The 24700-nt window shown below is 42.2% G+C and overlaps 1 protein-coding gene across 3 annotated transcripts in view; it reads left to right on the top strand.

The window, feature by feature from the left end:
* Positions 1 to 2863: 2863 nt before the first annotated feature.
* STAU2 (staufen double-stranded RNA binding protein 2) overlaps positions 2864 to 24700 on the top strand; it is a 172991-nt gene continuing 151154 nt past the window's right edge. For 2 of the 3 annotated variants that reach the window (XM_082479190.1, XM_082479188.1), the window contains exons 1-3: positions 2864 to 2950; positions 22479 to 22686; positions 23757 to 23887. In XM_082479190.1, the coding sequence (XP_082335316.1) occupies positions 22488 to 22686; positions 23757 to 23887 (330 nt within the window). In that variant the 5' untranslated portion in view covers positions 2864 to 2950; positions 22479 to 22487. Of the gene's footprint in view, positions 2951 to 4279; positions 4312 to 22478; positions 22687 to 23756; positions 23888 to 24700 lie in introns of those variants that run through there. The other variant, XM_082479189.1, reaches the window with a different exon arrangement.

Raw genomic sequence — 24700 nt, 5'->3', positions numbered from 1 at the left:
GATGTTTTTAAACTAAGCTTTTAGCAGTGTAGTAATAGCAATATTGTAAAACTGTTAGTTATTGAAATAATAGCACAGACTGGAGATTTTAGAGGCTTGTTGGAATTATATCTATCTATTGTAGAATGTTTGGAGAACTTCCCCTATAACCTGATTCTGACATCCATTGAATGCGTTTTTCTGCTGGGTACACTGATACTAAGTATATGCTGTACTATAGGGTTGTTCTTCAAACTACTAACAGTAAGTAAAGTAAAAAGTAAATTGTAAAAAGTAAAATTTGACGTAAATACAAAAAAACACCCAACAACAAATTAAAAAAAAAACCAACCACAAATTTATAGATGACGTCATTGTGCTTTAGCATCTGAATGAGCTTTACTTATGCAAAAACGTGTAGTAGCCTTATGAAAAGTACTTGCATTATTATCCATTTCTAAATTATATCAGAAGAATACATAAGAAATTGTATTATACTGTGTACTTCTGTGCTCAGTTCTTAAAACAAAATAAGGGGTAAGGAATCTCAGAAAAAGAAAACTAAACAACGGAGGAATGAGGAGAAGAGGATGACGAGCCACCACAGCTGAATACAGGGTATGTATAGAACTATCTTAGCAAATGCTGAGTTCCTAAAGTGTGTTTAAACAAGTTGTAAATGTCACACTAGTGTTCTGTTACTCCGAATAAAACGTTGCTATCACTTAGTGGCAGGGCTGTATTATGAGTATCTACGTGTCATTACATGTATTTGGTGTGTAAATTCTTGTCTAAAATGTGCAAGCTTACTACCAAAATTCAGCTGGGCGATGTGCTATTAGAGTGTGTCTATACCATGAGTGCTTCGGAATCCTGTCAGGCTACATCTTTTTCTTGTTTTTGCTCAGTTTTCATAAAGATCCACCACTTGGTTACAAGTCATGATTTAAAAAAAAATAAAAATCTCATGGAATAACAGATACTGGAGGAAATCTGCACTCTGGATTCATTCTGATCCTGAGTAAAATATCTGTTGTTTTTTCTTAAATTACGTTTGCTATATGTAATGTTCTAACTCTCATAGCTATCATTAAAGTCCAATTGCCTCATAAAAAGATAAAGGCATAAAAGATAAAGGTTTTGTTCCTAAGCCTGCAGAGTTTTGTTACTGTATTCTTGCCAATCAGGCAGGAAATTCATTGCTTCAAGTTCTGATGCTTCTACCTGGCTTTGCTGTGGATTTAAAAATTCCTGGTTTGTCTAACTTGGCAAATAATTACTCGAGCCAATCAAGAGAGCAGATTATTACAAACTGAATTAAGTGGGATTGTGGATTAAAGTCAGAAGCCTTCTTTTTTTCTTTTTAATGAATAATAAACTTTTTGATTACTTTGAGATAAAGAATTTGAATGTTATCTTTTTGACGCTAAAGATGATCAGAAATTAATTTATTTGATAGTTGTTCCCCTTTTATTCTTCTTTAACTTCCAATTTAAAGGAAGACTTTATCTCCAAGAAACTATATAGCCTTTAATCTCAATTTTGCACATCCCCAAATCTAACTACTAAGTGCTTTGCTTTTTTTTTTTTTTTATTGTTATTTCTTCTGTCCATCTCTGCCTTCTATAGGGGACATGAAAAACCCTGAAAGGAGGCAACAAGGTAAATGTTTGTTGGTGGCAGAACCACAGGCCAGATGTTGGTTGGAAGGGCACGGCAACAGGGTGGTCCAAAAAATATGCACTGAATTAGCCATGGCTTCAGCTGGCATCAGAGAATGGTTTGGGTTGGAAGGGACTGTGAAAGATCAGGTAGTCCACGCCCTCTGCAGTGAGGATTGTTCAGTCTGGAGAAGAGAAGGCTCCAGGGAGACCTTATAGCGGCCTTCCAGTATCTGAAGGGAGCCTACAGGAAAGATGGGGAGGGGCTTTTAACCAGGGCACATAGTGATAGGATGAGGGGGAATGGCTTCAACTTGGAAAAAGGTAGATTTAGAATAGATATTAAGAAGAAATTTTTCACTCTGAGGATGGTGAGGCACTGGAACAGGTTGCCCAGAGAAGTTGTGGCTGCTCCATCCCTGGAGGTGTTCAAGGCCAGGTTGGATGGGACTTTGAGCAACCTGGTCTAGTAGTGGGAGATGTCCCTGCTCATGGCAGGGGCCTTGGAACTCGATGATCTTTAAGGTCCCTTCCAACCCCAACCATTTTATGTTCTTCAACTAGATGAGGTTGCTCAGAGCACTGTCCAACCTGACCTTGAACGTTTCCAGAGATGGGGCATCTACCACCTCTCCAGGCAACCTGTGCTGGCCTCTCACCACCCTCCCCCTGAGAAAAAAAAAAAAAAAAAAAGTAGTCTAAATCTGCCTTCTTTTAGCTTAAAATCGTGACTAGCTAAGCCCTGGCAACGCCTAAGGAAGGGAGGTTTTGCAACCACCATGGGGACCCTGGGCTCCTGCTGCTGCCCTGGTCAGGGCAGTGGGGCCGGGTCGCGGCTTCCCCACCCGGCGCTGGCCGAGGCCGCTCCACCTCGCCCACCGCCGGAGGAGACGCGTCCCTCCGGCCCCACAGGAGAGACGGGGAGCCGCGGGCCCCGCCGCGGAGCTGAGGCGGTGTAACGGCGCCGCGCCGCCCCTAGGGGCGCTGCCGCCCCGCCTCAGCGGTCCGGGGAAACGACGCGGACGGGGCCATTCGTGCGGCGGGAGCGGGGGGGGATCGAGGCCCCGGGCGCGGCGCCGGGAAGCCTCGGCGGGCGGCGGGACGCGGCGGAGGCGGCGGCGGAGAGGCGGGGGGAGGGGGGAGAAGAGGTGGAGGGCGGCGTTGAGGCGGGGCGGCGGCGGGAGGGCGACGGGGGGTGTGTGGGGGGGGAGGAGTGGTTGGGGCCGGCGGCGGCCGCCGCGGCGGCGGGGTCAGTTCTCTTTAGTGTTTGCCGATGTTGGAGGCGTCTCCAAAGTGTCCCCGGGAAGCAGGTAACCGGGCCCGCGGGAAGCGGCCCCGCGCCCCGCCGCCGGGCGGGGGGAGGCCGCGGGACCGGGGTGGGGAGCGCCGCCGGCCCAAGGCCGAAGGGGAGGGGGTGTTGCTTCAGCCATGATGTCCGAGTCCCCGTCCCGTCTTGCTCCCCTCCTCCCGCCGGGGCGAGGGCTCCGCCGGCCCCTCGGTTCCCCACACACACATCTCCCCGCTTCTGCGCCACGGCGGTGCCGGTCCGCTCCGTTCCGGGGGAGGAGGGGGGATCGGCGGTGGAGGAGGCACCAACCCCGCCATCCGCCCCGGGGCCCCTACAGCCACCCGCTGAGGGGTGGAGGAGGCGAGCGCGGGGGCACAGGTGGGCCGCCCCGGCGCCGCCGCCTCCGGGGGGCCGCGGTGGAGCCCCCGCCGGAGTTTCCCCCCCCCATCCCCGCCACACACACACACCGAGTCCGGCTGCTGGCAGCGGCCGTTGCGGCGAGGCCGGGCCGCGGCCGGCGGGGCCGAGCCGTGCCGGGCCGTGCGGTGGGGCTGGGCTCGGCGGGGACCGCGCCGGGCCGGGCCTGCCCTGCCTGAAGGGACCTCGGGAAGTCGTTGGGTGCCACCTGAACTTGCCCCTCCGTCTCTGTGGCCCGCCTCGGCCCGGCGTGCCCTCCCGGGCTCGGCGGCGCCGGGCTGAGGTGCGCGGCCTCGGGGGGCGCTGGGTGGCAGCTCGCCGCCGGCGGGGCGAGGGGCGTCGGGCATTCCTCGCCCGGTCAGCGGCGCGGACCCCGCAGCTCGGCCGCTGCGTTTTTCTACGCCATGTTAAGTCACCCCTGCGCTGCCCTACCCTCCCCCCCCCCAAACTTCGGACAGGGCCCGAAACTTCGCCAGCAGGACTAGGCTCTCCCACTCCCAAAATGGATGTCGGCGTCTCTTCCACGAAGAGATGGGCAGCGGGGCGGTTTGCCGGCCTTCGCCCGGCATGAGGACTTCGGGGCTGTCGTTGAGGTGGGGGGTGGGACCCAGGGGGACACTGCTGTTGAAGGGCCTAGCCCAGGCCGCTCAGGCGGTGGGCAGCATTTTCCAGGTGTTCAGGTCTCTCTGGTGGGAGAAAGTTCATCTCGATCTCAGCCAGGCCTGGAAGTCACAGCCAGGGACAGCGTGGGCTGCTCGGGGCGTGCTGGGAGGGCGAATCCCCCAGCGGAGCTGTGTGCCTTGTAGTGCTCAGGGTTCCACCCGCCAAGGCGGTGATACCCAAACGAAAAATTTCCCCACAGTGCATCTGCCCAGCGTTGCCTTACGGCCAGCAAGCTGTTTCTCTGGATACCAAGATGTAAGCTTCTCGGGCCATGCTTGGAAGCCTCCCTGTGCAACTACCATGGTACTAAAAAAAAGTTTGTATTATACAAAAGAGAAGATGAAGTGTTGCTGCTGTAGCCCCTCTTTTTGCATGAAATACTGTATTAAACAGTACTGAGGGATGTGCATGAGTAACCACAGCGCTGCAAGACAAAAGTAAGACTATTTGCTCTGGTGTAACTAGGTGAAGTTGCATTGCACTTCTGTAAGTGAGCTATATCTCACGTTACTAGTGGCATCAAGCTGCGCAGGAGTAAGGTCCTCCTGAGCTGTGTGGTAATTCCAGGTTAGCAATCTAATCACCAGTGTACTAATATTAATGTATTTAAGCCAATTACTAAATACAGGGAGGTTCTCTTCAGGCTTTGTTGTGACATTGCTGCCTATATAAACAGTGCCAGGCTGACAGATTTCTGAATTAAATAATTTTTTTCTAGAATGTCAGCAGCAGTGTAAGATTTCCAGCTGCTGAACCTTAGCTTTGCTCTAGAAAAACTCCTGAAGGGAGATTTCTGTTCTTGCCTGTCTTTGCGAAGATTCCTATTTGCTGACAACTGGGAACACGATTGAGACCGCCTGCTTGTTCACAGTTTTTGAGGGGAAGGGACAATTCAGATTTTCTTTGCTTTGCAGAGAACTTTTCAGCAACGTTGCTCAGCTTTAGCAGAAGTCATCTAGCTTGGGTTCAGTTCAGGTTGTGATCTAGAGGCCAAAGCCTTTATATATCTCATTGCCAGCTTAAGCTACCTTGTTCCCTAAGAATTATGTCAAAATAATAATAAATTTGAACAATCTTAGATCCTGAATTGTGAAAATAGTTTGTAAAGGAACTTCCTAATTTTATTTCTAGGAAAACCTGATCAGAGGTGTTTTAATCATAGAATGGTTTGGGTTGCAAGGGACTTTTAAAGGTAATCTAGTCCACCCCACCTGCAGTGAGCAGGGACATCTTCAACTAGATCAGGTTGCTCAGAGCACCATCCAACCTGAACATGATTATTTCCAGGGATGGGGCATCTACCACCTCTCTGGGCAACCTGTGCCAGTGCTTCACCACCCTCGTTGTAAAAAAATCACTTCCTTCTATCTAGTCTAAATCTAAACTAAATCTAGTCTAAACTAATCTAATCTAAACTCTTTTACTTTAAAACCACTACCCCTTGTCCTATTGCAACAGGCCCTACTAAAAAGTTTATCCCCATCTTTGACTTCACCAAGTTTAATTAAGCACTTAACTCAATGAGCCACTTCCTTGGGGGCAAATATTGGGTTTGATTTTCCTGCACAGGCTTATAAACATAACTCCACTGTAATCCTAGTTTACATTGGTGTGAATGTGGGAAGTGAATCAAATACTATGTGTTTTATTTGTAAGGTGTCATGAAAAGTGACCTTGGGAAGGTTAGGCAACAGGCTGTAGTGAGCAGATCCTCCGATTCCAAGGCTGCTTCTCTAACCATTAGGAAAGCTGCACCTGTCATGCTCTATCTAGACTGTTTTGACCTGCCCGAAATACGTGGCTATTGATTTGTCAGTCTTTGAATAGACTGAAAAACCTCATCAATTATGTCCAGTCCTTCAGCCCAGTATACATCTTCTTATAATATCATCCCATTGGAGAGCGGGCCTTATAAAGCGTGTAGTTTTTAGTGCCAGTTTTTGGGAGGATATACTTCCTAAATACATGTATACATGTGCACAGATTTTCTCATGTTGGAGAGTCAAGTATCTGCTTCCTCACACTGGTCACACTGATGTGGTGGGGAAGGACCTAACTGCATCTTTTCGGGATAACTGTAGCAATGTAACTTCTGTTAATAAGCCACCAAAGCTTCACTTTTCCTTCCCCTGCTTGCATTGATTTCCTATCAGCAGCAGCAGGATCTATAAGAATTAGGCCTGTCTTTTGCCAGAACCAATTATTTTGCCTTTCTAATCTTTGGGTCATGCATAGCCTTTGTTTTTCACAATAGTTCTTGAATTTTCTCTCTCTTCCAAAAAGAGGAAGAGAAACAAAAGCATAGAATGGCGCTCTTAAAGTTGCTGTGGGTACTGATGTCAAAATCCACGTGGGAAACCAGGAATTCCTGCTACCCCTCTCTGCCTTCATGCTACTTGGCTGTTCCTGTTGCTGGTTTCACTGCATTAATGCTTGTGAATACACCCATGTAAGGGTTTTGCTGCTGGAGGACATGCCTGGGGCTCTTGCCTCGCCACCCCTCCTTCGTCTGCTGATGTGTACCTTATATGTGGCCTCTGAAACCAGCAGATCAGAAGGATAAGACAGGGGTTTCCATTTGGTTGAGGGGCATCTAAAGCACGAGGCAGGGGTCCTGTGAAGGCAGGTCAGGGAATGGGGCTGGCAGTTTTGCCTACAGAGGAGAGGATATATGGTGCAAGGCAGGGAGCAGAGTTGGTGGGAGCATGTGACAAGCTCTGGGAGGAGAGGAAATGGAACCTATGTATAACATAGTTTATATCTATATGCACATATATATATATAAAGTCAAGGGCTCTGCATTTAGGGGGTCTGCTCATTGTCAGCGACCAGCCATGATCAGCATTATCCAAAGTATGTTTGCATTAAAAGATCAAGAGTTCAGTAAAAATCTGAGAGATGTCTTGTCAGGCGTTGTTCTGGAAACGATTTAGAATAAAAAAAAATTGCTTGTCACAACTCCTTATCTAAAAATGAATTTTGAAAAACCATCTGTGGTAGTGTAATACTTAAGTCACATGCATGTCTGTAGCTGCTAAGGTTTGTTCATACTTCATCTCAACAGCAACTGTTTTGTGTTGGGTTTTGGTTGTTGTTGTTTTTTTTTTTTTTGTTCTGTTTTTTTTTTTTTTTTTTAAGCTGGTAGTATTTGGAAATTTTCCCAGTAGTGAAATCTGTACTCCAGGGTCACAGTGTGCTCACCTGTGTTGTAGTGCATCTTTTATTTTGCTTTAGTCAAGTACATTTCTGTATAGTACATCAGTAGTATGTTACAAATTTATTGATACTTAACCAAATAAAATCAAACTATGAAACTTAATTTTCCTGGTAAATAACACTCTTTTTTTGCATATTGAATTATTTAATTTTGGGACTTCAGTATATTTCTGTATCCCCATAATCTTCTAATTTATTCACCATTAAAATGAGGGGGGGGGGGCATCTTTTTTTAGACTAATTGGAAGTCAGTGTTTGAACACAGATTCCCGTTGATATTTGGGGAGGTCGTGGTGATAGCGAGTGGCTAAGTATTATGGTGAGTATGGGTTAACCTGCTATCCTTAGTTTCTGGGAAAAGACAGCTTGCTAAGATGTTTACCATAGTACCACATGCTCAAAGGGTATGTTTACAGTCTCATCTTCTCTTCAAAACTTCCAAAGGATCATACTGGCAGTGGTCACGCTTCCAGTTTCGCTGCTTGCCAGCTTTGAGGAGGCTGTTTGCCTCCAGGCTGAAGGAAACGTTTTTGAGTGCAAGAGACCAGATTTTCTGGGGAAGTTTCTTGCAATGGAAATGGTCACCTGTTGGAACAAAGAGTTCTTTAAGAGATGAGGAACCTAATTTTTATTGCTATTCTTAATTTCTTATTTTTGGCAGCTGTTAGGTATTTGTAGTTTCCAGTTTCTCATACAATAAACCCAGTTAAAGAGGCAGTATTGCACAAATATAAGGAAATTTCAATATACTAAACATACAGATTGATGTCAGTAACTGAAGTTCTCTGGATAAGTGGCTCTAAGTGACAGAGAACAACTTCTATGTCACCCAGACACATCCACACAACTGATACATTCTGAAGGGAAGAAATCAAGATACACTGTTCCCAAGGTGAAAGCGCAGAGCTGACACAGAGTGATGTTTGGTCAATTTGTAGCATATCCAGTCATACTGATACAAATAGAGAAACGAAATAATGAAGTCCGTAGGAGCTTTGGCTGTTAAGAATAAGAAATAACCTAAAATCTCTTGTTAAAATGTCACATGTTTGGGGTTTTTTGTTTGTTTTAATTTTTTCCCCCTTCTGGTCCTTCTTCAGTCCTGAATACTAGGTTGCAGTGCTTTTTCCTTTCCAGACTGTGGAAAATGTTTTCTCTGCTTTTTGTTCCAGTCTCGCGTATCTGATAGTACTGAAACCTGCCTGCTTTGAACTGTGTTCCATCTGTGGTGGCAGTGTCCCTCAAGTGGATAGTGCGAGTGGGTATTTTGTTTAAAGAGCATACACCAAAGAGACGTTCCTTTTGTACCTTTTTATGGCCTGGAAATCCTACTGAATGTCTCCAGAGGAATTTTCTTGAAAACCCTTCTTAACCCTCTTACAATTCAGTGCAATGCATTTACTGGTCTTGTATGAAATAGGTGTCCTCTTAGCTTCTGCACAGCAACTAAGGCTGTCTGTCCAGGGGGATGAAGGGGGATGAGAAGCTTGTCCTGGACCAGGAGGTAGGTAAAGCTCACTCTGGTTTCTCAGAGACATCTCTCAGCATTCTCTTTTAGCTGAATCCACAGGGTTAGATATAGGATTTGACCTCTTCAGAAGGGAGAATGATCCGCATCGTCTTTTCTTCACCCCTCTTCAACTGGCCAGTCTTTATCACTCAGAGCCTTAAACAAGGGAAAAGTCATTGAAGGTGCTGGGACTGGATCTTGTTTCCATGGACTTGATGGAGTTGTCATTCATGAGGACAGTCTGGACATGGACTTGCAGGCAACCATAGGTATTTGCCAGATTGCAGGAGAAGAATTGGTATAGCACTTTCCTTCAGCTGTTATATTACAGGGCTCTTCTGAAACTAGCAATTCATTGTCAACTCACCTGAGGAGGTGGCTTTGGAGGCCCTTTTTTGTGTGGCCATTGACCTGTTCATAAAACTTTTGACTCTTTTTCTGCTTCTCTTCAAATCCCACTGCAGTCAGAGCCCCTTGATACTTTGTAACGTTCATCTTCCTTATGGGTAGGCATGAGAGCAAACTGCTGCTGTAGCTGGTGAAATGCATCTTTAATAACATAACTTTAATACTGTACTTCCAAGTACTGTGAAAGAGATGCTGGCAGCAACTTACTCATTCTGGATTTGAAATGGTTGGTTTCTTATTTTTTTTTGGCATGGTAGTACTTTGAACTTTTTCAAGCCTTTTAAGCCAACTCTGTGCCCACTGGGATTTTTGAGATCTCTTGCACCTAAAAAGCAGCAGCTTTATTTGCTATCATTGCAAATACTGCCTGGTACTGTTTACCTTTGTTCAGGCACCTCATAGCTGACAGGAGAAAGGGACACATAGTTACTATCAAACTAATACATAACTGATATATCCCCAAGATACGGCAGGACAGAGCCCTGCAGGTGAACAGGGTTGGCCAAGGCAATTCTAGTTCCAGGGCCTACTCAGCTTTTCAAATGGGGGTGTCTGCTATTGTGCTGGATTGCAGACCTCTGCTCCCCAGCTCTGGGGTCTGTACTTTTACCTAAAGTAATGCTGCGTGTCATCACAACCTAGATGTTGGATGGCCTTTGGGCTAAGAGCGCTCCTTCCCTTTGTTAACAAGGAGCGCTCCTTCCCTTTGTTAACAAGGAGCATCCTTTTTTACAGGAGGTGATTAGGCATATACATATGTATATACCCACGCAGCGTATTAGGCTTATATATGTAGCAAAATAGTATGCGTTCTGTGGCCAGTAGGTTGAGGGAGGTCATTCTCCCCCTCTACTCTGCACTGGTGAGGCCACAACTGGAATACTGTGTCCAGTTTTGGGCTCCCCAGTTCAAGAGGGACAGGCAACTGCTGGAGCGAGTCCAGCGAAGGGCAACTAAGATGATTAAGGGCTTGGAGCATCTGCCTTATGAGGAAAGGCTGAGAGAGCTGGGACTCTTTAGCCTGGAGAAGAGAAGGCTGAGGGGAGACCTTATTATGGCGTACAAGTATCTAAAGGGTGGGTTGAAGGAGGATGGAGCCAGGCTCTTTTCAATGGTTCCCAGTGACAGGACGAGGGGCAATGGGCTCAAGTTAGAACACAGGAAGTTCCGTTCAAATACACGGAAAAAATTCTTTACGGTGATGGTGACAGAGCACTGGCACAGGCTGCCCAGGGAGGTTGTGGAGTCCCCTTTTCTGGAGATTTTCAAGACCCGCCTGGATGCAGTCCTGAGTAATGTGCTCTGGGCAATCCTGCTTTAGCAGGGGAGTTGGACTAGATGATCTCTAGAGGTCCCTTCCAACTCTGAAAATTCTGTGATTCTGTGTGATTCTGTTGGAGAGCATAGAAAATGGGGTTCTTCTTCCCTTTTGAAGTGCTTTTTGTGTATTTGATTTTGGTTTTGAAGGTAAGGAACAAGAGTCTTAGCTCAGTAATGAACGGAAGTGTTAGCTCCCAGCAAGTTCAAAAGCAAGTTTGTTATTTCACTCTGGTTTAGGGTGGTTCCAGAGTCACAAAAGCTAACTTTGCCCTGCTGATGCTAATGACCCTGGAGTCCTGAAAGTACAGTAAGTGCTGAGAAAGTCATGCCTTTAATAAAGGGCAGCTCAGAGCCTCATCTGTCCATCCATTCTGTCTCCATGTAGTTGTGAGACTATGCTGTTGTGAACAGTGTCGTGGTTCCTCATATATGCAAACTTCTTTTTCACTTTTGCTTATTTCTAAGTGCCGTTTCCTTTTATTTTGAATAATTTCATGTTACTACTGGATCAGGTTGCACTTTTAGCCAGAGTTGTCCTTTCTGTTGTTTCTGACTCTTTATCTGTGTAAAAATACTTGAAAGAATTCCAAATTTTATTTCACAGTTTGTTTACATTTTTTCCTGTAGTATTATGCTTATAACTTGCTTTGGTCTGGGGGAAACAAGTTATTCTGAATCATCAGCTATATGGATGGGCATCTCTTATTTGCTATCTTATGATATATCCTACTCGGTACCACTAGTATATAAGGAGTTGGAGGGAAAAGTCTCCTGGTTTTATCATGCTGGTTCTGTGCACTCACAGTGTGCTGCTCTATTTGAACCAAATCTCTTTTTACCAGCACTCTTCCTTTCTGTTGTTGGTTGTTATTTCAGTATTCTCCTCTCTGATTCAACTCCAGAGATTAACCTTTTGCCATCCTGCCAGATGCGTGGAGGTTCTGTGCTGCAGCAGAACGTGTGTTCAGGAGATGGCAGCTTGACTTCAGCTGTGTCTGGGAGCTGCAACTTCTTGGAAGTTGTATGAGACTTCAAGGTGGGCATTCATCACTCCAGCTGTGAAATACTGTTTTTGTTTAAATACACTCCTGAAGAACAAAAAGAGCACACAAAAGAGAATTTTATCTACTTCTAACAACAGAGCACAACACCTGCAGCTTTGTCCACTGAAGCCTCCTTCTCTGAGGATCGGTTAATCAGCTGTTAATGATAGGGGAATGATTATGGTGTGAGGAGGGCTGGTAGCAAGAGCTGTAACTTTTTGCAAAGAAAAAGGTATGTTTCTGTTACTCCACTAAGTTTTGTTACTTGAAATGATCTGAGAAGTAGTTTGTCACAGGCAGTCAAGGAAAACCAAGATAATTTTCTGAATTCCATTAATAATATGCAGTTTCTAGTTGAGGAATAAACTTGTAGTCAAGAAGTAATTTTTGCCTGCTTCAGAACAAAATAACAGTTGGAGAGATGTTTTACTCAGAATAAGAGTATTTTGTAATTTAGTCAGTCAAAGCTTATTTGAGACGTTAGGAATATAACTACTAGTTGCCCGCACAAATAGAAAAAAATACAGCTTTTAGAAAAATATATGAGAGAAATTTAAAAATACTAGTTAAATAAGAAACTGAACTCTTGGAAGGAGATCTGATTAGACTTTAGTATCACTAATAAGGAACCAATTACAGCCTTGATGCAAACGAGTCTGTAGCGGCAGTGTGTCAAGTCTGAGTCATGTTTTTTTCATTTACTTACTTAATCCCCTTCTGCACTTTTAAGCTGATGATTGATTGTTAAACTAGTGTCTTAGGCTTCCCTTCTTTCCAGCTATTTTTCTTCATGAAAAAGGTTAGTAACTAATTTTTGTTTAACCTAAGGCGAATGTGGATTACCTGCCCATCATCTGCAGTAAGATCATACGATGACCTCTGTATGTGGTGACAACCGATAACCATTTCAGCATAACACTTCGAGTCTCAGTGGAATACTTAAATGGTTGTGCTTGAATGACTTATCCCAGAAAGTAAAAAAACAACCAACCAACCAAAAAAAAATATCCAATAATTAATTCCACATTTTTCTAATCTCAGTTTCTGTATTCAAAATTTCTGGAGTCACTAGATTACTTAGTTGTCTCCTTGAACCTTTCTGATATGTTTTGTGTGGGTAAATTTTGAGGTAGCCGTGGAAATTCAGATTAATTTGTATTAGTGTTGTCTAGAGTCTCTCTTAATTGTCCTACTCTCCCTTCTCCAAGGATTGTGGGACCAGGTGAGGTAATCTTTTAAAAAATGTTACAGATACAACTGTGTATCGCAGAGTGTCTGGGGAGATACAAGTTTTCAGTTTTCAAGAAGTCATAGGTAGTTTACAGTCATGGTAAGGAAGAGATCTAAAGAGTTACAATATTAGACAGCCAGCTTTTGTCCTTTGGATTAGTGGTTGCTCCCAGTTGCAGTAGACGAATAGAAAGGAGAATATTACCCTCGAGCAATGGGGAGTGTGTGTGTGATGCCCTGCCTCTGATCTGTAAGGCTGTAGAGGCTTCTATAAGCTATTTTTTTGGATATACCTCAAACCGTGATGGGTTTTGGATGTCGAAGGCTTACCACAGAGGTGGCTGTGATGATCACCTTGGTGTTTCATGGAGGAATTTCACAGAATCACAGAATGGTCAGGGTTGGAAGGGACCTCTGGAGGTTATCTAGTCCAACCCTCCTGGCTGATCAGGGTCACCTACAGCAGGTTGCACAGGACAGCGTCCAGGTGTGTTTTGAATATCTCCAGTGTGAGAGAGTCCACAACCTCTCTGGGCAGCCTGTTGCAGTGCTCTGCCACCCTCAATGTTAAGATGCAACTTCCTATGTTCAAGTTTGTGCCTGTTACCTCTTGTCCTATCACTGGGCACTACTGAAAAAAGACTGTTCTCATCCCCCTGGCACCCTCCCTTTAAGTATCGATAAGAATTAATAAGATCCCCCCTCAATCTTCTTTTCTCTAGACTAAAAAGACCCAAGTCCCTCAGTCTTTCCTCATAAGAGAGGTGTTCCAGTCCCCTAATCAACTTTGTAGCCCTTTGCTTGACCCTCTCCAGCAGTTCCCTGTTCTTCTTGAACTGGGGAGCCCAGAACTGGACACAGCACTCCAGATGCAGCCTCACCAGGGCAGAGTAGAGAGGGAGGGTAACCTCCCTCAACCTGCTGGCCACACTCTTCTTGATGCACCCCATCTTCTTGATTCACATTTTCTTCTCTGTAATAATTCAGGGTATCCTGGCTGGGTCAAACAGATGACTGTGTCTGAAGCAATATTCTGGCTGGCTGGTTCGATATCTTCTCTGGGCATAAAGTTTGTGGCAGCGTGAGAACTGGGTTAGTTCATTTTGGCTGTTGGAAATTTCCATGGTTTTTTGATCATCATCTCTGCTTTCTGGACAGCAACAATAAATTGAGACAAATAAACTTTCTGATGAGTTTATCTTTGTGAAATGCTGGACATTTATATGAAACAACCTAATCTTTCCCCTTGGGCTTTGGGTTATAAACAGTTTGAAAAGCATTGAGATGCCCAACTGGCTCAGTTTCTGATGCAACAGATGGACTTTCCTTATCTTTTCGTTTTCTTCTGACATTGAAACCTTGGAGTTGATAATCTGATTGATCTCACTTGTCATTTCAAACAGGAATTTTGTAATTAAGCTACTTGAACTGCCCTGATGCCAAGCAGCTGTCCCCACAAAGTGTTTGCTGTGGTTGCAGGCTGCCTTCTCTAAGGGATTTCCAGATGTTTGGTTTTTTTTTTTTTTGTTTTGTTTTAGCCTTTCCTTCAGTGGTTTGTGGTATCTGTGAGGTTGTTTTGTGCAAATAACAATCCTTTTTTCCATCGTGGCTCAAGATGAATATTAATAAAGTTTTTCTCCTTGGGATCTGTTTCATGTCTGCCTGTGAAGTTTCCACTTGAGAATTCAAGTGGCTGTCCGGTATATACAGGACCTGACTATAATTTCTCTGTTAGAAGAGAAAATTAGCCATGTGTACAGGCTGGGGTTGTTCAGTTTTGCTGTACGCAGTAAGATACACCGTGGCCCGAGTTGCTCCTTTCTCAGCTTTTTCACATCAGCCTGGCTGTTGCCAGGGAAGCAAGGGAAGAGTTGCATTCCTGCCTGTCAATATGCTCCGCTTTCTGTTAAGTTTCTCTTGTTAAAAGTTTTTAGGCTCTTGCACATGAAAATGTGCACAATTATAGTCAGTGTCCTAACGCCTGCGTTTTCCATCCCTTACAAAAAGACCTGTCTTAGGCAAATACATTACGTGGCAAACCTCTCTGCAAGAGAGTTTATTTGCTTCTTAATTGTGTCTGCTAGTTTCAATAAGGTCCATGATTGCTTGTTTGTCGATGACAGGTTTGGCAGTAGACTTTGGGTAGGCCTCAGTTGCCTATATTTTGGCATCTAGTGCTGTTTGAGACACTAAGTTATCCTGTCTAGACTTCAGCTGCTGCTCAGCTGAGTGGCTTAGCTAATTCTAAGGTAGAAATCTGCTTGTTGATCACCTTGAATAACTCCCTGGGTCCACTGGCTGTATTGAGTAGTGGTGTAACACATTTGTTTATGCACATACACTATTGCCATTTCATTGCCTTTTCATGTTGGGGTTTAGCCGAACCATCTGCCACACGCAGTGTCAGGTGTGGCATGGGTCTTCCAAGGGAGAACTTGTGCATGTTGAAGCAGCAGCTGATGGAATATGCAGGTATCCAGATGTGATATCTTAGGACATCTCAAATGGCACTGGTAAACCGTGGGTGGACTACTGAGTTCCATACTGTATTTGCTTTGACTCCAGTGGCAGTTTAGTCACCTTGCTTATATTTGGAAACTTAAATTACAGATGTTTTTAAACCTTACCTGAATCCTCATATTTCACTGTACAACAGTACTGTATGGTGTGGGTAACTGTTCTGGTGTAAGATCCACTGTGCATGTAGATGGCCTTGTAGATCACGTCTTTCATATTAGTTATTTGTCTTTTGCTGTAGTGGCTTCAGCAATTTACTACATCCAAAACGTTTGCTTATTATATTTGTTTGCTCTGTGACATATAGTATGTATTTCAAGTTGTATGAATCTTATCTCAATTGCAGGGTAAACTTCTTTCATTCTAGCCCCCTTGCTAACACATCATAATTAAATGGCAACAAAAATCCCCACCTTTGGCCATTTTGTTGATTGAGAAAATCTCAATTCTGTAATTAGTTACCTTATTTGTCTGGTTTGGTTTTGTTTGGAATTTTTCCTTTCTTTTCAAAATTACACAAAGCTATTGTAAAGAGAGTTGTTAGAGAAGGATTGAATCGGTGACAGATGTAAATAATATGTATTCCCAAGTAATGGTAATGTGGTCATTGATTTATAGACTCGTATGCTTCATGTAGCATCTTGGATCAACATAGCACTGGAAATTGGGGAACAGATATAGTTTCATGATGAAAGAAGCCTGCAAGATGAAGCAGTTTCCAGCTCAGTCTTCTGAGTCTTCAGGCCTTTTTTTGTTGTTGTTTTAATGTGCTTGTCATGTGTAGTAATTCAAAAGGGAAGTTGAGCTGGCTGCTGTTTGAAGAAGTGGCTGAAAAGTATTATGAGTGCGGATTTTTAATCTGTTCAATTTCCTACTTGTTGTTTTTTTTTCCAAAAATACCTTCCTGCCTCTCCTCAGAAAGCTTCTTACTGATCTTATATAGGAATTTCCTGAGGATATTCCTCCGTGCATGATAATATCCTTACGAAAACAACTTTTGTGTTTTCTGAAAGTGCGATGGGATTGAATGTTCTGACCTGGCGTTCACTGGAGCCTCCTGGCCCTACCTCGCCGTCCCGGGCTTTATCTGCAACAGTCTTCTGCCCCAGTCCCAGAGCAGAGGATGCTGCTTATAAGAAGCTAGTGTTTAGTCAGTCCTCAGGGCATGGGTGTAGCGCTGAGCAATCCTTTTTGTAGGCCTTGCAGCTCCTTGGATTTTGACTTAGTCCCTAATATTCTGCCTCAATTCACCTGCCTTTTTGTGTGTGTTTTTGTCTTTGGTTGTAATTTATTTTATCAAAGTAACCAAAATAAAAGAGTTAATAATTATTTCCCCCCCTTATACTTCAGGAAAGTAAAATGTTTTTAAGGCCTAACTTCACTTGGTTTCATGTATTACTTAGTTGTTAATTAGCCAGTGGCTGTGTCCAGATTTCCACTGAAATGAAGATTCTCTAGTGTAAGGCTCTGTAGAACAAAACCAAAAAACCCCTCCAAAACAGGCTGCAGGTTTCTGAAAATGAAATTGTTGCACGTGGGATCGTGGGGTTTGTGTGAAGGAGCTGAACTTCGGTGGACAGTTCGGCAGCGAAGCTAAGCTGATTAGCAGGAGTTGAAAGGGCTGATTCCTTACACCCACTCCGGGTCAGGAGTTTATGGCCCTCCCTGTACAGACGGGGACGATCCTCTGATCTTCCTCCTCACCCGTGCCTGAGCTGGTTCAGTGAGGTAAATGGAGGGAAAGGTATTAGCTTTTTGCTGTAGGGGAGAGAGGACATGGGATTGTCTCCTGCTGTGGCAGCAAGTCGTTAGATCGGTTTGGCTGTTAGCAAACCGACCCTAGTAAGGCAAAAAGCGACAAAGTGATGGGGAGGACAAACAGTAGAGACCAGCAGTAATATGTAATATATGTATACACACACAGGTATAGACCCTGTGCGATTTCATGCATAGTTTTGTCAATTTTGCCTGTGTAAAATGTATAAATAAGGTAAAATTCGATAGTAATTTTAGATAACCATCTGCTGACTGTTGGTTTAAGTCATGCTCTTGCTAAACTGCTCCTGAATGGCTATCTCATTATTTGATTTTTATAGAACAGTAAAGATTAAATTAAGAGCTTGCTCTGAAGGTAATGCAGAGCTGTGTGTTTTCTGTCATCCCCAAAGAAGCTGCTAGATACAACACAGTAAAAAGAAATTACATAAAGCTTAGGACTTCCGTAGTATTTTTCATATTAAAGTACATATATGTATAAATATTTACCGTAAATGTGAGAAACAGCACACAAGAAATACATTTTACTTTTTGGCAGTTTTGTATGCTTTTGTGTAACTGAGCAAGTGAAGTAATATCAGGAGAATAGAAGGAGTATGGAGAGTTTAATGGAATTTTAAGGCTAAAACTAAAACCAAATCCTCCATACCTAGGAAGTTGTTAACTCTATTAGGGTTCTGTGACTTGGGACTTTTACAGAAGAATCTCATTAACAAGCTGCTAACCAAAGCAAGGGTTGGTCTGGAAAAAAACCTTGAGATGCTGCCTGCTTAGGCACTGCCCCCAGTTTATTGTAACGCTGTTCCTGTACGTTTCAATATTTTCATTAATGATGTGGATGAAACAGTACACTTATTAAATTTGTAGATGCTGTAAAGCATGCTTAGAGGAGACTGCAAAAATTTTAGAACCAGAAGTAGAATTCAATGTGATCTTGAAAAATTGAAACGATTGTCTTTTTGCTTTCTTTCTTTTTTCTTATAAGTGAATTAAAGGAAGACAAGAAAAAAGCCTCCGCTGCAGAACAGTCAGATTTGCGAACAGAGCACAGGCTAGAACTTGCTGGGTAGCTGTTCTGCAAAAAAGGACCTGGAGTCAATAACGTGATGGTGCTGTGAAACCTAGGTACAGATTAGAATGTATAAGCAGAAGTATTGGGTATATGAGCTACAAGATACGTCAAGTAATTTTTCTTACTCGGCAGTATCTGACCCTCAGTTGTTACACTTGTAAAGCACTACACAAATACTTAGTACATGCCCTGTGTTACATGTTTGTACACAGATCAGATTTGGTATGTTGGGTTGTATGATGGAGCAGTGTGAAAGTGTGGTGGCACCCTACTACATATATGCATTTTCACTTTCTGCACAGATGAAGTCCGGTCTTCCGTTTCAGCTGTTCAGGTCATTAGTTTCTCTGACTGTTAGTTTTTCATACAACTTGTGTTTCAAGTCAAGTATTGCTTTTTAATTTTTTCCACCTTGTGGCAGTGCGTTTAATGTGTTTAACTTGAAAACTCACTGTTTGTGTTGTCTGCCTTGTGTGTTGTCTTATTTACTTTGTCTTTCTTTATTCAATTAGAGTGACATATTCTAAGAATCATTTCACCTGAGCATTTAGTTCATGTATTACGTCATAAGAACTAAGGATATAAAGTATTTATGTTCCAGAAAAGTACAAGAAATGATAATAATTAGAAAAAAATATAAGTAATTCTTTATGTTGTGTGGTGCTTTTTAGCATGACATAAGTGTATTAACAGTTGTTAAAAATATTCTGCATCTGTAGATATAACTAAATTAATGTTGTGTTTCCTAACTTACAAGAAAAATGAATTGAATATTCAACAGCAATATTTTCACTTTAAAATGTGAGGCAGTTTTGTTTTGTTCTTTTAATGCGAGTTTGTTTTGGTTTAGTTATTTTTAGTGTGAGAGGAAAATTTACAGCTTATACATAGTTTAACAAGAAAGTTAATACCGTTTAATGAAACCTGTGTAATTGCCTATGTACAAAGTGCTTTCAAAAGCAGAAAGGAAGTAAAATGCAATTATAGTATATTTACATCCCTTTAAATGCCTGCCATAGCATTTCTAATACAGCTGTGCAGGTTCGAGTAAGAGAGGAAAAAGCATTGCAGCATTTCAGAAGGCACCATGAGCTCTGGAATAGAACTTCACAAAAATGGCAGCACTGCGACTTGCGAACTTCGACTGGGTAGACATGTATGTGATTAAGACCGTAAGAGGTATCATTGCTGTGATGTCTCGGCGCGGCAGCTGGCGGCTCGATAAAGACACAGAGCTGGCAGCCGCAGCTGTGCAGTCCAGCTTTCTCAGAGAGCTCCAAGCGTCGGTAACCACTGCCTGGCATGCAGGGAAACTCCTCTGGAGGCACTTGGGTGTAGCGCTTTCCGAGATGTGAGTTGGGTTAGCTATCTGAAATGAGGTGTTTGGGCTTTTCTAATTGTATTTGTAATGTCCTAAGTAAACGCTCTCTTTTATGTATGCCAGAATTTTCAAAAATACCCATGTAGAAGACTTAAAATTATTTTGATTATATTTAATCTCTGACCATCTTAGTGAACGTTTTCCCCCCCCCCAAGTCCTCCGTTTTGTTGTGTAGTAGCAAACAGGGTTGTGCTGGTGGCTGGAAGGCCACAAAATGTTTTTTGTGACACTGATTATAAAATAGTATGAAACTGGTATGTATGTAAAGAAAAGATGTAGCATATAGGTTTTGTCCCCTTTTTTGTGATGACATTAAAGATTATTTGCTTGGTAATGTGAAAATGACGTGACAGCACCATAAAAACTATATTCTCTGTGTTATCTTTCTATTAATGGATTTTTAGAGTGGATTACTAATTGATTATCTTCATATCAGATGTACTTAAAGAGTTAGTCCCTGCAATTATATTTACCTTCTGGGCATCTTTGTTTATGCAGATTAATTTACAAAATAGTTATAATTTCTTGTAGGAGCTCTTCAGCTTTAGATACACGAGAAAACTAATAAAACAAGCAAACCCCAACACCTAATATGTTATGATTTTATTCTGATTTCACAGTTTAATTCCTACGTACTTTACTGTAGGGTGGAGAATATCTTTATCTTGTTCATTTTTACAGTTCCTTGCTACTATTATTAAACTGATTTTTTTATCCTCAATAGAAAAGGATCAATCCTACAAAATATCCCAGCAATACTATAGGAGCTATAAATATATTTCATAAAACACATGTTTCTATTTAGTTATTAGTAATTTCTGCTTTCTTGAAAAGAAGAATAAACTTTCAAAACACTGGAAGCTGGAAGGATAATTCACAACTGACGGGGCCTGAGAATAGGTGTTCAGTAGTATCTCATACAGTATTATATGAGTGACAACTTTCTTGTACTCATGGTTATAAGCTAAAATGCTGTAAATACTCTTAAGAACTTTGCTAAACTTTAATTACTGTGATGATATTTCATATTATGTTGGTTTCATTTTAAAGATATATAATAAATACGGCCTGGTTCTGCCATCATTGACTTTGATGTTTACAACTAAGAAACTTTTTTAATTCATTGTGATCTATACTATATTTAAAATCAGAATTAAACACATAGTATACCAAAGAATTCTATAGTTATACACATTCTCAGTCTTTAAGTTAGACACTTCTAACAATACTGCTGTATTGTATGACATTTACTGTTAAGTAACAGTAGGATTTTTACAGTCTGAATTTAGTCCATATTTTTGAACACATGAATTATTTGAATATATCTCATCTAACTGCACATGTATTTTTAAAATCTGCTACTGTTAGCATTTTACTTACGATATTTAGGAAAAGGGCAAGCGATTGCATCTCAGCTTCATTTTTAATTTTTTTACTTTTGCCTTTCCAAAGATTTAAGTCAGTCATCTGTCTTTCCTCAGTAATAAAAATGGCATTCCAGTCTGAATCTCTTCTCGAAAGCACAGAGTCACAGTAATAGGTTTTATTATTTTCGTTATACTAGTGCAACTGTGTTAAAGTAGTTGTACTCCATGGTGCATTGAGTGATTTGCAATCTTAATCCAACAATACTGTCCCTCTGAGTAGAGATACTTGGATATTTTTTAATGGATTTGAAGGGAGGCAAAAATACTGATGTAATGAAAATCTTTTATGTAGTTGTACTGGTTTCAATAAGACCTTAGTTAGAAAGTTTTTCTTGTGGTGGATGGGATTTTTGCTTAGGAAGAGAGAATTACCCCGGCAGAAGTAGCAAAGAGCTTAGTGGTAAGGGTGCTGCCAATGACGGAGGAGAGCTGGGCTCCTCTCCTCCCCTGCCTTAGCCAGAGGGACCAGAGCTGCTTCTGGGAGAGGTCCCAGGTCCCCAGGCTGTCTGTTGGCTGCTGCGGGGTTTGGCTCTCTATCTGCTCTGTGCAGATCATGTCATGTGTATGAACCCTAAAAAATACAGTCTACGTCCATGCTACTGAATAAAATACATCATCCTGTTTGCTCCTGATGCCAAAAGGAGAAGCCCAAGACTTTTCCCTGGAGGACTGAGAATGACTGCCTCCTCCCTTATTTGAGTGGATTGCCTGGGGTGCCTGCTGGTCTCTGAACTGCTCCCATGTGGTTTTTGCAAGAGTTTTTTGTCAGCAGCCAAAATTTTGCCAAGGAGCATACTCTCAGTGAACAGTATGAAGGAGCCGTGCCCTGGCCCTGATTTGTTTACGAGTGTAGACTTAGCCAGAGAATAGGTATTGGTAATAAAGAAGCTCATTTGGGCACATGGAGAGAGATAATTAGTACCTGGCATATTCCAGGTAAATGCTTTAGGCGCTGCATTAAAAGCTAGTTTAGGAAATCCTGGTACCTGTGCTAGTAATTTGTATGAGGATTGAAGTGCTCCACCTGTTGACTGGGTAAGCAGTGATTTTTCAGAACTTGCTTCTTTGGCTGTTGTTAGTTGATTGGTTGTTTTCTTATTTTTTCTCTTTTCTAGTTTGGTAACAGGCAGAAAAAATAGGGATTGTGGCCTTATTTGGTATTTTGTGTGCACTTTACTGGAAAAACTATGGCAAAAGGTTGCTATGACAGTTTGTTGCAAAGACATCCTCTCTTGGAGAAATTGGAAGGTACTAATCTTATTCAGAGAATAATTATATGGACTTTTATTCTAGAATAATCATTCTTCCTGCTGTATTTCAGGCAGGGTTCCCCCAGAGTTGAGCAACAGAGCCTGGAGTCAGGGCATGCGCGTTCTACTCCGGTGATGTTCTTTGGCTGTGAGCTGTGTTTCTCTGTGCATCAGTTTGGAAGTAATGTGTACAGAGGCATGACTTTTGAGGATACTTTTGAGACCCAGATCCAGGAGCAAAAAAGAAGTGTTGTTAATATCACTACTGTGATTTGATGTTCAAAATGCAAAGTGCCCTCTTCATAATTTGTTTATTGCAGTGATAGGCAATGGCACAAGTTAAGATGCAGACTACAGCAAACCTGTCTGGACCTACCATGTCCCCTATGGTGCTACCCCTACCAGTTACAACTACAAATACACTGGGTCTGCCGTCCTCAATGAACGGATCCATTTCAGAATCGGCTGCCAGCTGTAGCAGTCCTACTGCCGGCCTTGTGGATCCTGCGCCTTCTAGCAACTCACCAGGTAAGTTGGTCCAGGTATATTTTCTTTGGTGTTCAAATGAATCTTTTTGATGACTTGTTAATAAAAAAAAAAAAAAAGTTAAGTCTTAAAGAGGATTAAAATAAAATAAAAAAATCCCTTAGAAAAATATTTTGACTAAATAGTTTACTAACTTTTCTTTAGCTGAGCTCAGACTTACAATGAAGTGTTGATCAATGATATAAAAGCTCAGAAAAGAACATGTCTGTTTTGTCAAATTCTGAGCATATCTTTTATAGAGAAGTTTTAGTGGTGCAGGAAGGTCTCCAAGTGTATTTCTCTTCCCTAGAACAGAATGTCTTCAGACTGCTTGGCAGTATTTGGTGTTTCCTTTGTAGCCTAATTAATGGTGAAGTTCCTATGCTGAACTAGGAGTAAAATACAGAAACGTTATCCTCAAAAATTTAGCGAGAAATGACAGTGTTAGGGCTAAATACAAATAAGTTGAAAAAGTTAAAAAATAGTAAGGCAGTATACATGAAGTAAGTAGTCTAAGAAAAGCAGAACAAAATCTTCAAAGGGGGAGGAAAGGTGTTCTCTGGGAGTGCTCTGAGAGTGACTTCATTATTGTGAGAAAACTCTAAAACACTGGGAAGAAGCAGGGAGAAGCAAGTGAGGAACACAGGATTTCATCTGCTATATTTATCTTGCAACTCTTATGCTATCCACTTCTGCTTCAAAGTGTTGAGAAACCATTCTGAAAGAGTAGTCAATTCCTGGAACCAGTATACATCTGACAGTAAACTTTGGTGATGTAGAAAATGTAGCATATGTATATGTCCTTCCACACTGTCATCTTTTATAGAGACATTTTGGAAAGAAATAGTTGTGTTTTTTTAAATTGCATGTAATCAAAATGGCTATTGTAAAATGCATATTCTCATATGATTAATATGTAAATGGTATTTAAACATCATATTTAGCATATGTGCAAAAATTATTTTTTAGCCAAAGTATTTTCTTTTCTAAGCATGCTGCTGCTTTTGCAAAGCTTTGCGAAGTTGTGAAGAATACATTTCTCCACAAAAACTTTACAGACTCTTTATTTACAGCTCCTCTCCAAGATAACATGGCAAACCCCAAAGAGAAAACTCCAATGTGTCTGGTAAATGAGTTAGCCCGTTTCAATAGAATTCAACCCCAGTATAAGCTTCTGAATGAAAGAGGGCCTGCTCATGCCAAGGTAAGGTCACAGTTCCAGGTGATGAGCCATACCGTAAATGCTGAACAGATAATGTCATGGTCTGGACGAGTGCGCTTGTCAAACACAGCCACATTTCTAGTGTAAGGGGCTTCTTACTCTTTTTTGCTTTCTTTTTTTTTGTTTTTATGCTTTCAGAAGGTATGTTTGTATTTCTGTTGATGCCCTGTAGGTCATTTTGTACCTTACTTTGACTTCCACCTTTGAGTTTATATTTGTTGGTCTCTATAAAGACCTTATGAAGGTCTTCCCAGGGTATCACCACCCTTTCTTAATCATTATGGAGCATTTGCTTTTTACGCTGCATGAATCCTTCTCCCCAGTCAGCGTGCCCCTGATAACTACCTCTGCATTTGTTTCATGGCAGTGCAGATGAAAACAAAGCTAGTTTGTGTCATTTTTTTAAAGTGCTTATTGCTGTGATTCTGTGTCCCTAAATTGATGGCATTGATACCATATCTTTGCATCCCGCATTATAGGGCACAAACTATTACTGTTCTTTCCTTTAAATTCTGTTCAACTTTAAGATTTATCGCAATATTACGACTCCAAATATGATTATAGTATTAAAGTTTCTAGTGAACTGACAGTTAATTCTGGTCAGTTCGCACGTCAGTTTGGATATCCAACTTAATTTCATAAGTACGAATTAGGATGCTTTCGGATGATGGGGAACACAGAGGGATATTCTCATGAGACACAATTTTGAATTTCCTCCCTAGCTAAGGCCAACCTGGGGGAGGAGAAAAATACCTGAAAAACTCTCAGAGAGACAGTTGTGCAATTACTAGCTAC

The sequence above is a fragment of the Vanellus vanellus genome (assembly GCF_965231255.1).
Source record: "Vanellus vanellus genome assembly, chromosome: 2".
Taxonomy (NCBI): domain Eukaryota; kingdom Metazoa; phylum Chordata; class Aves; order Charadriiformes; family Charadriidae; genus Vanellus; species Vanellus vanellus.
The sequence above is the reverse complement of the archived record's forward strand: the minus strand, read 5'-3'. Positions and strand labels throughout refer to the sequence as shown.